The sequence below is a fragment of the Leopardus geoffroyi genome, chromosome D2 (assembly GCF_018350155.1).
Source record: "Leopardus geoffroyi isolate Oge1 chromosome D2, O.geoffroyi_Oge1_pat1.0, whole genome shotgun sequence".
In the NCBI taxonomy this organism is placed as follows: domain Eukaryota; kingdom Metazoa; phylum Chordata; class Mammalia; order Carnivora; family Felidae; genus Leopardus; species Leopardus geoffroyi.
Genome location: NC_059334.1, coordinates 31,477,910 through 31,491,506, shown reverse-complemented (window position 1 = coordinate 31,491,506; position 13,597 = coordinate 31,477,910). Strand labels below are relative to the sequence as shown.

Here is a 13,597-nt window from a genome sequence, read left to right as displayed (position 1 = left end):
GGGTGGGGTGGGGGCACTAAAACAGAAAAGAAAAGCACCAGTGGGACGCCTCTCTCATTTTCTTCTCTCCATCACTGAACACAGACAGCCAACAAAGCCCAAGTCACTTTTATGCCCTCTTCCCTTGCAAAAAGGAGAAACAAGGTTTTAAGAATTTTGAAAGGATTTTTTTTGTGTGTGTGTAAAAGTCAATGCTATAAATCTAAAACGAAGTCTGTTTTTTAAAAAAGTTCTAAAACAACAGGAAGAAAACACATGGAAAGAAACCCCTCGTGGAGACCTGGTTAATTACAGACTGAGGCTCTTTGAAACGAGAATATAAAAGGCAGAGGGCTCCTTCCGTGGGCGGGACCTGCTCCTGCGGCCTCTGCTCCCCGCTTCCCTGCCAGCTGCCCTCCGCTCCCCTGCCGTCACACTTCCTCTCTCCTTTTACAAAACAAAACCCCACTCCTGTGACTTCGATCCTCCGGCCGGGCACGGGCACGGGGCGGCTACTTGGCATCGAGCTTGGCCATCTCCTGCACGTAGATGCCAATGCTCTCGCTGTCAAAGAGCAGGAAATAGACATTCTTCAGCGAGGATGCGCTCGAGTCGTCAAAGTGGGCCGAGATGGCTTTGAGGGTCACCTGGGCTGCCGTCTGTTTGGGGAAGCAGTTTCTGTGCCAAAGGAAGAGAAGAGCTGACGTTACTTTGGTTCCCGGGACCCGCGGGTAACTCCGCTCTCAGCCTGGGGTTGGGGGGATGCGGCCTCTTCTTATCTTTGCTTCCGTCTCCCGGGGTCTCACTGGGTGTAGGCTGGGCCACTATGGTCTTTGGTTGTCCTCACGGGGACAGCCCGGGAGTGGGACAGGCAGGAGACGCTGTCCCCACTTTACAAGAGCCACGCTGGCTCAGTCGAAGTCACAGGGCTGGCCGGTGGGCAGTGCCTCCTGCTTGGATGAATCTGTGGTACCTGCCTCGAGTCGAGCGGGGCTTTAAAACCACAACCAACTCAGCATTTAAGCATAGCTAGGCTTTGTTAGCTCCCTCAACACTGCTTTACAATGTGGGGGCGCCTGGGTGGCTCAGTCAGTTAAGCATTCGACTTCAGCTCAGGTCATGATCTCACAGTTCGTGGGTTCAAGCCCCGCGTTGGGCTCTGTGCTGACAGCTTAGAGCCTGTTTCTGCTTCTGTGTCTCCCTTTCTCTCTCTGCCCTTCTCCCGCTTGCCTCTGTCTCTTTTTCTTTTTTTAAATTTTTTTTTTTCAATGTTTTTATTCATTTTTGGGACAGAGAGAGACAGAGCATGAACGGGGGAGGGGCAGAGAGAGAGGGAGACACAGAATCGGAAACAGGCTCCAGGCTCTGAGCCATCAGCCCAGAGCCTGATGCGGGGCTCGAACTCACGGACGGCAAGATCGTGACCTGGCTGAAGTCGGACGCCTAACCGACTGTGCCACCCAGGCGCCCCACCTTTTCCAAAAATAAACATTAAAAAAACAAACTGCTTTACAACGTCAGATCGTTAAAGGGCAGAAATGTGCACTCAAAAGCGTGTCTTCATAATTCCTTTTTTGTGCACCTCGTGTGCCTTTCACTAACCCGTATGGACATGCCGCTGTAAGTCAGGGACTGGTGACTCTGGGTAGGGCCCTAGTCACCAAGCTGAGACGGAGCTGCCCACCAGGCTGGGCCACGGCACCGGCCTCCAGGGACACGGCCGTTGTGGCGATTGAGGGTCAGCCACCAAGCCCCCTGGGGCGGGCGGGTGCAGGACGGGCCTGTCTGATAGGGATTCTTCTCACTGGGATGTGGTGTCCTTGCGGCACGTGGTCCTGGCCACGTGGAGAATTCAGCCCGCCGTGCCTCTGGGCCAGGCTGTGGAGACCCAGCGCTGTTTGGGTTGAGACGGGATTACAGCGGGAAGCCAGGCCTCACGATTTCCCTCTCAGCCTGCCCGTAACTCGACTATACCAGACCATCTTCAGTGTGTAAATCCTGCCCGTGTTACAGACGGGCATCTCTCAAGAGAGAGGGTGTTGAAAACTGAAGCAACAGCTTGCATTGGCCACGAGTGTGACAGGAGAGGACAGGCAGGCTACCTGTGAGGACAGAGATCCTCATTATGTACCTGCTATGCTCCCAGCTGGGGTCTGTGCCAATCAGAACAATCACTTCTCTGAACTCCCAAAGCAGACCCTGGGTGACAGCCTGTCCCTTCTCTGGGTGTGTCTGCCAGGGCCTCGGCCTCCGGCCTCTGCTCCCCTCCACCCTGGCAGCGCACGAGTCCCCCGGGGATTCTGAGATGGTAGTTCTGGGCTGTGGCCTGAAACTCTGTACTCTCACGTTCCGACACAGCAGAGTTACTGGTCCACGGACCGCCCTTAGAGTAGCAAGGCCTTAGGGCCTGGTGTTTTCTTTCTTTTTTTTTTTTTTTTAATTAAAAAAAATTTATTTTTGAGAGAGAGAGAGAGCAGGGGAGGGGCAGAGAGAGGGAGACACAGAATGCAAAGCAGGCTCCAGGCTCTGAGTTGTCAGCACAGAGCCTGACGCGGGGCTTGAACTCGTGAGCTATGAGATCATGACCTGAGCTGAAGTCGGACGCTTAACCGCCTGAGCCCCCGGGGCGCCCCAAGCCTGGTGTTTTCTGACCACATGTTCGGATGGGCGGCAGGCGGGGACGTGGGCGTTGAACATGGCAGGCTCTCGGAGAAGCACTGTCCCTTGCTCCTCTCTGAAGCCGCCTTTCTCTGTGTTTCGAAGGGCGGAAATTGGGGTTTTCGCCCCATCCCCTGGTCAACATGCTTGGCCAGGCCGGCAGCCCTGGGTCACGTCTCCTGGAATGGTCAGACTGGATGTGCCTAAGTAGGAGGGCAGCAGGCCCCCGGGAGTGGGCTGGACGAGCACATTCCGAACCTCCCGCCCACCCCGAGGAGCGCGCCTTACCTGCCGCTGGGAAACGGTGGGAACGCCACAGACTTCAGCTTCTTGTCCTCTGCTGCCGACAGGCAGTTTTTGATGGTCTCTTCGAGCTGTTCTTCACATTTGTCGGAGCCCCACTGAGGGATGTGACAGTGGATGACAAATTTGGCTGCGAGTCCGCTGGATTGGCTGACAGCGGCTGGGACAGGAGAGAGAAACACTGCGGGTTATTTCCTAGGTCTCCGCCTTCCTCGTGGGGGCTGGGCGGAACCCCCCCCCCCCCCGTCCCTGTGTGCGGACAGGGAAGCCAGAGCAGCTAGCTGGGCAACGTTCCGTGCTTTTTTTTTTTCTTTTTTTTTTCCAACGTTTATTTATTTTTGGGACAGAGAGAGACAGAGCATGAACAGGGGAGGGGCAGAGAGAGAGGGAGACACAGAATTGGAAACAGGCTCCAGGCTCTGAGCCATCAGCCCAGAGCCCGACGCGGGGCTCGAACTCACAGACCGCGAGATCGTGACCTGGCTGAAGTCGGACGCTTAACCGACTGCGCCACCCAGGCGCCCCCCGTGCTTCTTTTTTTAAATTTATTTATTTTGAAGGAGAGAAAGCACCAGCTGGGGAAAGGCAGAGAGAGAGAGAGAGAGAGAGAGAGAGAGAGTCTCAGCAAGGCCCCACACAGCGCCGAGCTCGACTGGGAGCTCAAACTCATGAACAATGGATGGGCTCATGACCTGAGCCAAAACCAAGAGTTGATGCTTCACTGACTGAGTCACCCAGGCGCCCCGGGTTCTGTGCTTCTGATGGGGCCGTGCGTTTGCGCTGTTGGAATTGCTCTGGACGGTCAGCACCAGCTGCAGACGGATGCGTTAAAAGCCGATGTGACTTGCCCGTGCTCTGCCACCCCGTCACTCGGCCAGGCCACCTACTGACGATGGCTCCCAGTTCAAAGGTACATGCCAGAATCACCCCGACAGCTGAGGAATGGCCTTCCCCAAATGTCCACGTCCTCGTCCCTGGACCCTGCGAGCGTGACCTTACGTGGTGGAAGGGACTCTGCAGGTGTGATTAAGTGAAGGATTGTGGGACGGGGAGGTTATCCTGGGTTAGCTGGGTGTGCCGTCAGTGGATCACCCGGGTCCTTCTAAGTGGGAGGCAGCAAGGCCAAAGGCAGGAGAAGGCGAAGTAAGGAGGAGCAGAGCTTGGGGCGATGTGTCCAGGAGCCCCGAACGGCCCAGCCCGGAAGCTGGGAGAGGCAAGGAGGGGCTTCCCCGCGAAGGAACCCGCTCTGCCAACAACCTCATCTTAGTTCTTTCACACTGACCGTGGACTTCTGACCTCTGACACTCATCGAGAGTCGGTCTGTGTTGTCTGAAGCCACTAAGTTTGTGGTAGCTGGTCACGAGCAGTGATAGGAAACGAATACAACAGCTTTTAATTAATAGATGCGTAGGCCCCGCCGCCCCCACCGGGCCCCCAGGATCCCGGCTCAGTAGCGCCGGTGCGGGACTTGCGCGCGTGTGCGTGCGTGCGCGCGCGTGCGCGTGCGTGCGCGCGCGTGCGCGTGCGCGCGTGCGCGTGCGTGTGCGCGCGTGCGTGTGCGCGCGTGCGCGTGCGTGTGCGCGCGTGCGCGTGCGTGTGCGCGCGTGCGCGTGCGTGTGCGCGCGTGCGTATGTGGTCTAGGGCCCTCCGTAAATTGAGAACCGCCGCACCACTCCGTTGCACATTTCCCCGGGCAGGACTGTCTTACAGTCACTGAGGAGCCCGCACTGGGGGCAGGGGTTCAAAACGGGTTGTGAAGTCGACTTACACCAGCCTTGTCTCGTTGCTTCCGTTCGTGCTCCTTTTTACTCCCCCGATCCCATGCCGAGCAGTTGGGTCTGACCCACTGGCCATTCTCCGGCCACAGCCGCGCGCTACCTCCCCTAAGCCGCCCACCTTGCGGAGCTGGGGCTCCGTGCCCCTCAAGGAACCGGGTGTGCTTGTAACATAGACGGGTGCCTGCTGCGTTCTGGAGCGGTGTGGGGGGTTGGTTAGAAAGATTTAGTTGAAGTACACGATGCCCGCCTAGTTTTTGAGAAGTGTTTCCTAGCAACATCCACAGTGTTGGGGAACTGATGGCTGCACCTGCCAGGTTGGGCGGGTGGACACTCTTTGTGGCCCTTTGGGTCGGCCCGTTGCCTTCCCAGAGCCCCGCTGGGTGCGGGCCGCCTGACGGGGAGTGAGTGAAGGAAATTTGCCAACATAAATACAGGAGGCAGGGGGCGTGACCGGGTGGACTCTATGACTGTGTACATTTGCACACCAGGAGCAGAATGTCCCCGGGCCCGGAGTCCGGGGCTGTTCTCCAGAGAACCGGGGACACTTGGCATTGGTCCCACTGCTGGGGGCAATTTCTCTGAGGCTTCTCTACTCTCGTCTGCTGCCTCTTCACATACTGGGTGGATTTATTTTACATAAATTTAAAATATAATCATGTTACCAGCTGAATGGTGTCTTTTTAATGTAAAGTCATTTACAGTATTTTTTTTAATGTTTATTTATTTTTGAGAGAGGGACAGAGTGGGAGTGGGAGGAGGCAGAGAGAGAGGAAGACACAGAGTCTGAAGCAGGCTCAGGCTCCAAGCTGTCAGCACAGAGCCCGACACGGGGCTTGAACTCCTGAATGGCAAGATCATGACCTGGGCCGAAGTTGCTTAACTGTCAGATGCTTAACTGACTGAGCCACCCAGTTGCCCCTAATGTTTACTTATTTTTGAGAGAGAGAGAGAGAGAGAGAGAGAGAGAGAGACAGTGCACACACGAGCAGGAGGGGGGTGCAGAGAGGAAGGGAGAGAGAATCCCAAGAAGGCTCCATGCTGACTTGGGGCTCGATCCCATGACCCTGGGATCATGACCTGAGCTGATATCAAGAGTCAGATGCTTAACTGACTGAGCCACCCGGGAGCCCCTAATGTAAAGTCATTTAAATAACAGGAATATGCTCCTAGATGGCAGTATTACGTCAATCATTGAATCTATTAAAACAAACCCTTCTCTTCCCTTTTGAGACCCTCGACGACACTAGATTTTGAAGCTATCCTAAGACAAGGTATTCCCGTGGCAACTGAAAACGGACAATACGGCTTGAAGCTGTAATGATATAGAATGTTCCCTTGATGTGCCCAGGACAAGGGTTAAGGTATCTTGGGGACTGGGATGCTGAGACTTGGTAGAGGCACCAAGGCACTGATGTGGTGTCACTTGGTGAGCCACCTTCACCGGTGAAGACCTGTGCTCTGAGGGCAGCAGTGTCACTGCGAGGAGCCTCCAGAACCTTCCCTCAGGCAAGCCATCACATTCTGGAAGGCCCTGCACCTTCTCAGAGTTACCGCAGCTGAAGGGGGCTCCGGGGTGGCCCCTTGTCCTGCTGGGAAGCTGCCAATCCTTGGTCTCCCTGACACCATGATTTTCCTTCTGCCTCAGTTTCCTGCAACAGCCTCTCTTCTTCCTATCTGTCTGGGCCCGGGTCTCTTCTCGCTGCTGCAGGCGGCACTCAGGCAGCTCCTAGGCAACTACCTGCAAGCCATTTTCCTCCTCAGCTTTTCCCAACCTCTCACCAGGGACGTGCACCTCAGCCAACTTTCCGGTGCCCCTCGTTCCGAAGCCCGATTCCCCCCTTCTCCATCTGTCACTGGAAACGTCAGCTGGTTTCCTCTGACTTGTCTCATTCAAAGACCGTCTGCTTCATCTCTCCCGCTTCCCATTCAGCTTCCCAGCTGGAATCAGGATGCATCTTACGACGGCTGCCAGCCCGGACTGAGCGGAGTTATTCCAGACAGAAGTGGCATCTGCTTGTCACCTGGGGTCACTACCAAACTGGTCTCATGTTCCACTAACCTCCCTGCCTGAGGTTTCTGGGCCGCACTGGATTCGGCAGCAAATCCATAGGAGTACCAGCTTATGGCTCAAATTCTCTAGTGGGGTTTTTTTTCTTCCCCCTCAGTCCACCTAAGGTCAAGGTCAAGATACATACTTGCTGCCCTTTCTGCGTAGTGGGTTCAAGTCTTGCTTGCTCTCGAATGGAACATTCCCAGCTTTATGTGGGGTCTCCTATTAGATATCCCATCTTGGATGGTTATTCCTTTTTTTTTTTTTTTTTTTTTAAGGTTTATTTATTTTTGAGAGAGACAGAGCACGAGCAGGGGAGGGGCAGAGAGAGAAGGAGACACAGAATCCGAAGCAGGCTCCAGGCTCTGAGCTGTCAGCACAGAGCCCGATGGGGGGCTCGAACTCACAAGTCGTGAGATCACGACCTGAGCCGAAGGCGGAGGCTCAACCTACTGAGCCACCCAGGTGCCCCTTGGCTATTTATTCTTTCTTAATGATATATATATAATTAGGGCATGTCTTATAAGGGATGGCATTTTTAAACTAAATGTCACACTGATGTTAAACCCTGATGAGCTGTCTCCCCTCTTCCAGATTCAACCTCACCAATCCCTTCTTCCAACAGAGCTACCACGGATGGGTCCCAGGCCACGGGTGCCTGGACCTAACATACCTGCCCCACTTTCTTAGCTCGTGATTATTCCTGAAGCCTTCCCCTTCCTTCTGGATTCATTTCTCTCCCGTGGGCCTTGCGGCAAAAGGGCCTGTGATTTCTGCCACCCAGCTTGTGTGTGTCCGAACACGGTGTCTTTCGCGCCATCTCCTGAATAGTAACAGAGCGGCGCGTGGAATTTGTGGTTGATGGTATTTCCCCTGGGGGCTTTGAGGCCATTTTTTCCCCACTTCCAAGAATCCTCGGTTGCTGATGAGAAGTCTGTGGTCAGAATGGTCTTTACGTGGTCTGCCTTTCCCCTCAGCTTGCTTTGCAGGTTTCTCTTGATTTTTGAACTTCTTTATTATTATTATTTTATTTTGAGAAAGAGAGAGAGAGCACATGCACATACATGCGATGGAGGGGCAGAGAGAGAGAGAGGGAAAGAGAGAGAATCTCAAGCAGGCTCCGTCTCAGGACCCTGCAATCCTGACCTGAGCCAAAATTGAGAGTTGGATGCTCAACTGACTGAGCCACCCGGGTGTCCCTTAGCCATGTTGTTTTAAAATGTGTTTTTACTTAATGTTTTTTATTTATTTTTGAGAGAGCGCGCGCATGAGCAGTGGGGGCAGAGAGAGAGGGGGACAGAGGATCCAAAGCAGGCTCCGTCCTGACAGCAGCCAGCCTGACACGGGGCTCGAACTGCGGACCATGAGATCATGACTTGAGCCGAAATCGGACACTCGACCGACTGAGCCACCCAGGCGCCCCCTGCCATGATTTTTTAAAGACTGCTTCTCTAGCTTCTATTTCTGCCTCGGGAACTCTGTTTCTAAGTGCACTGGAGCCTCCCACCCTGTGCAGAACAGCTAGTTTTCTCTCCTTCCCACCCTGGCAGCAGTTTGTTGGAGGCCTTTCCCCACTCGTGACTGGACCTGGGGCCCAGCGGCCTGCGGCCTCGACCTTCCCTGCTGCTGCCGCCTCCTGCCCTTCTGTCCCTGCCCGCCCGAATGGTTGTCTCACATCTCCACGCGGCTCTGTCTCACAATTTTAAGTGTGAAATTCTATCATTGCTCTATGTATGGGGAGTGGTAGGTGCAATTTGAAAGGGAGGACTCGCGTTTTCTCTTGACTGGAGGCCCCTTTTCTTTTCTTTTCCTTTCTCTTTTCAAAATTTTATTTGAATTCTGGCTAGTTAACATACAGTGCGATATTGGTTTCAGGAGTGGAATTCAGTCATTCATCAACTACATACAACACCCAGTGCTCATCCCAAAAAGTGCCCTCCTCCGTGCCCATCACCCGTTTAGCCCATCCCCGCCCCCCACTCCTCCATCAACCTTCAGTTTGTTCTCTATCATTAAGACTCTCTTATGGTTTGCTTCCCTCTTTTTTCCCCCTCCCATGAGCTCATCTGTTTTGTTTCTTAAATTTTTTTTTTTCAACGTTTATTTATTTTTGGGGGGACAGAGAGAGACAGAGCATGAACGGGGGAGGGGCAGAGAGAGAGGGAGACACAGAATCGGAAACAGGCTCCAGGCTCTGAGCCATCAGCCCAGAGCCCGACGCGGGGCTCGAACTCACAGACCGCGAGATCGTGACCTGGCTGAAGTCGGATGCTTAACCGACTGAGCCACCCAGGCGCCCCATCATCTGTTTTGTTTCTTAAATCCCACATAGCCCCATTACTTTTCTGTCCACAGATCTGATCACGACAGGGCCCAGCTTAAACTCTCAAATGCTGGCTCAGGACCCGGGCCTTGTCACACACGATGCCCTCACCGCCCAGCGTCCCTGCCCCCAGGGGTTCTTACACCCTCGCTGGAGCCTCCCCAGCTCCAGAGGGCATGGCTCCCTCCTTGTGCCCCTCTTATGTTGTCTGTCTCTCCTCCTGGACCGTCCAGTGCTTGAGGGCAGGAGTGGGTTTCATTGCCTTCGGAGCCCCGGCATCGGGACAGCACTTGGCACTGAGTACGCGGTCCCCGGAGGTGATGTGTGTGCACGTGGGGGGGACAAGGATCTGAAGTTGGAGCCACCTGTCAAAAAGTTACCCAACATCCCTGAAAAACTTGGGCAACAGTGTTCACGCACAGCAGCTCTCTTTGCAAGAGCCAAAGGTAGAAACAACCCACCTGATGAAATGGGTCCACATAATGGAATATTATTCAGCGCTAAAAAGGGAACAAAGCACTGATGCATCCTACAATGTGGATGAACCTTGATAAGATTACATAAAGTCAGGGAGGCTAGATACTAAAGGTCACATGGCCCGTGATTCTGTTGATGTGAAATGTCCAGAACAGGCACATCCATGGAGGCAGAAGGCGGACTGGGGGTTGCCAGGGGCTGGCGGAGGGGGAAGGGAGTCACCACTGGGGGTGACAGAAGAATTGTGGGGTTGGACAGTGGTGATGGTAGGACAGCATGATGAGTGTAAGTTACCCAACAGCTTCATTCTGGGGTGATCTGATGCTAATTGCCTTGAACTCTCCAGACCCATTGTCGTCCCCAGAGTGCATGAAATGATGTACGCGGGCCTGCGCGAGTTGTCTGAGAGATGCCGACTCTCTGACTCGCTGAGGCCTATTTTGCTCGGCAAACTGATCATGCGCGAAGCACGTGGCGCTGGCGGGGAGGGTGGCGAGGAGGTGCCGGGAACACGGGCGCCACGCCGCGCTTACCTTCGGCGACTTCCAAAGGGCCTTGGGATTTGCGGAGCTCCTTTACCGTTTCCAAGAACTCTTTCCCGCCAGCCTTTTCCAAGGCCTTACCTGCGGAGAACAAGGGAAGCCATGGCTGTTGTCCTTTTCAAAGTCACCAGTCACACTGTTTCGCATAGTTTCAGTAGGCCAGAAAACAGATAACCAACCGCACTTGCAAAGCAGGAATCCCACTTTGCAGTCGGGTTGCCAGCAGTCCCTGCTGGCAGGGGTCTCTGGGCTTCTGTCCAGCAGGGCTTAGATTCTAGCAAACTCTTTCAAAGGGCCTTTTTAAGGGGTGATTTGGCCATAAGCAGTCTCACGACATGAATCCTGAAGGTGATTTTTAGAAACCAAAGTACAGTTGACACACGATGTTACGTGAGTTTCAGGCGTGCAACATAGTGACCGGACAACTCTACACATTGTGCTGTGCTCCCCACCAGGGTAGCCGCCATCTGTCACCATACAGCACGGTCACAATACCATCGTCTATATACCCTATGCTGTACTAAGGGTGAATTTATCTATCTATCTATTTATTCAACGTTTATTTATTTTTGGGACAGAGAGAGACAGAGCATGAACAGGGGAGGGGCAGAGAGAGAGGGAGACACAGAATCGGAAACAGGCTCCAGGCTCTGAGCCATCAGCCCAGAGCCCGACGCGGGGCTCGAAATCACGGGCCGCGAGATCGTGACCTGGCTGAAGTCGGACGCTTAACCGACTGCGCCACCCAGGCGCTCCATCTATCTATCTATTTAGAGTGAGCAGGGGAGAGGCAGAGAAAGAGGGAGAGAGAGAGAATCCCAAGCAGGCCCCGAGCTGCCAGCATAGAGCCCCATGCGGGGCTCGAACTCAGGAACCGTGAGATCGTGACCTGAGCCAACACCCAGAGTGACACTTAACCAACTGAGCCACACAGGCGCCCCTAAAGGTGAACTTTAAAAAAAATCGCGGCTCCAGTGTTCTGTTCTCTGGGTTCAGGACCGCACGCTGTGTTGGTTAAATTCAGTGCCTTGGTGATTCGAAGGCCCACACGGGGGCGCATCTCACAGACCATGCACCGGGTCCTAAGCCTGGCGCCGGGCCCGAGGTGATAGCAGGAACCTCTGGGTGCAGACTCCAGGGGTCCCAATCCCATTTCACCACCACCTGTGTGTAGTGAGTCTGGTGGGCAGAGGCCAGACAGGGTCAGGGCAGCCTGCGGTGGTGTTCCACCAACCTGGGCCTGGGTTTTCAATGGAAACACGCAACTCTGAGAGGCGCTCCTCTAAGGACCTTTCTGACGGGAGAGCCCTTGGGTCTCTGATGTTAGGACAATTCTCTACTCGGTATTTCAGGAATGTGCTTCCGCGGAGGCCAAGTGGACCCCCCCAACGGATGGCAGGACTCCACCTCTGGCCAGCAGGATCCCCGCGTCTGGGCGCTGGGGCTCCTCATGCCTCCGAGATGACATAGGGCGTCTTGTCCACGCTAGGTGGTTGCTGCCCTTGGTGGGGGATGAGGCCTCTCCCCCCCATGTGTTTTCATCTTCTAATGAACTTGGTGATCGCGCTGTCTGGGGCAAGTCTCAGCTCTCTCTCTTCACGGTTACGATGGTGGGAGCTGGTGAGGGAGCTTCCCACTCCCCACCCGCACCCTCAGGCGTATTTGGAGAGCCGCAGGGTGTTGTGCGGGTTATGGAGGAAAGGTGCCTGTTCCAGCAGTCAGTTTCCACTGGGGCTGGGAAGGGGCGGGGATTTCTTCACGAAGGTGCTTGGGTTTCAGTGATACAATTTGGAAATGGTAATCTGGGGCCTTCAGAGTCTCCTTCCTGGCCCTCAGACTCCCGGCCAGTGCTGATCTGCTGGGTCACAGAAGCCTGGAGAAGGCCAGGACCCGCAGCCAGCGACCCCATACATGCCCAGAAGCATCGGAAACAGGTGCATTCTGCACCTGCACTCTGCCCTGGGGCCAAGGGCCAGATGGGAGCGTGTAAAAGGCAAGGCGAGCCCACCCTCTTCCCCAAAGACTCCCAAGCATAAAGCAACCTGAAATGTCGATGGGGGGACTTTCTCTCTATGGAAGCATTCCAGTGAAGAAAGGAAGGAATGCTAGAATTAGGATATGGCTCCCACCCACACAACCCCTAAGGAACAGACAAACCTGGAGAAGGAGCATCAGTGGGAGTCACCCGCCTCCTGACGTAGAATATCCCATCACTGACCAAACAGTCTTACCCCCAATTTTTGAGCCTGAATCTCATTAGGACTCTAGATCCAACTACCAATTTATAAGAAGAACAGAGAAGAAACATGTTTAATGGCATCAGGAGCATGTAATCCATAAAATCCAGACTTGGGAAACCCTACAGGACAAATGGCCCAGCTTCTTCAAAAAATAAACTGGAAATAAAAAGAGAGGGAGAGAGAGAAAGAGGGAAAAGATACGAAAGGGGAACCGAGGGGCTATAAGAGATTCATCAGCTAATTGTGATGTGTGGACTTACTTGGATCCTGAATCAAACACGTTAAAAAAACAAACAAACTGGGGGCCGCTGGATGGCTCAATCGTTCAAGTGTCCAACTTCGGCTCAGGTCATGATCTCTCGGTCCGTGAGTTCGAGCCCCACGTCGGGCTCTGTGCTGACAGCTCAGAGCCTGGAGCCTGCTTCGGAGTCTGTGTCTCCCTCTCTCCCAGCCCCCCGCCCTCCCACCCCCACACTCTGTCTCTCTCAAAAATAAATAAACATTAAAAAAATTAAAAACACAAACAAATTGGTATTTGTGATACAACTGAAATGTGAACAGTGACCGGGATTCGACAACATTACTATTTCTAGCTGTGATGATGGTACCGTGCCGAAAAGTTATGCTGTCGAAATGCTAGCCCTGATCATTCCGAAGAGCCCACAGACATGATGACGTCTGGAGGGTGGGGGTGGGGTAGCACGAGAGCAGGCTCGGGCAACTGGGTGTATGGGGTTTTCGTCATGCTCTTCCGTTATTTTTGTGTATGCTCGAATTTTTCTGGAACGACACACAGTGCTTTAAAAAGACTAAATCAGGGTCTTCTCTGCAGGGGGTGATTGGTTTTGGGTGATGGTCGTGGAAGATGGAATCATGATAGGAGGGACCCCTTCTAAACAGCACAGCAACAATAAAAAAAAAGACCGTCACTTATCAAACGTTTATGAGCCCGGCACTGTGCTAGCCTCATCCGTGTGTTACCTTACTTAACCTTCACGCTGTCCCTATGACATGGGTGCTATGGTTATCCACACTTACAGGGGGAGGCAAGTGAGGTTCAGAGAGCTTGAGGAATCTGCCTAAAGTCACACAGCTCGGAGGTAATGGGTAAAATCTAGGACACAGACCCATCCTGACCCCAGAAGCCTCATTGCTGCGATCTGAGTTTTTGCCCCATTATCAGTGTTCTCTGTATCCTATTATCACCCTGCCACTTAAAAAAAGAAAACTATCGTGATTGCTTTCCT

General features: G+C 53.8%; 1 protein-coding gene across 1 annotated transcript in view; it reads right to left on the bottom strand.

Moving 5' to 3' along the window:
- Positions 1 to 145: 145 nt before the first annotated feature.
- LOC123576622 (core histone macro-H2A.2) overlaps positions 146 to 13,597 on the bottom strand; it is a 59,941-nt gene continuing 46,489 nt past the window's right edge. Inside the window, exons 7-9 of the mRNA XM_045437685.1 lie at positions 10,102 to 10,191; positions 2,926 to 3,100; positions 146 to 657 (exon numbers count right to left, since the gene is read on the bottom strand). Of these exons, the coding sequence (XP_045293641.1) occupies positions 492 to 657; positions 2,926 to 3,100; positions 10,102 to 10,191 (431 nt within the window). The 3' untranslated portion in view covers positions 146 to 491. The remainder of the gene's footprint in view (positions 658 to 2,925; positions 3,101 to 10,101; positions 10,192 to 13,597) is intronic.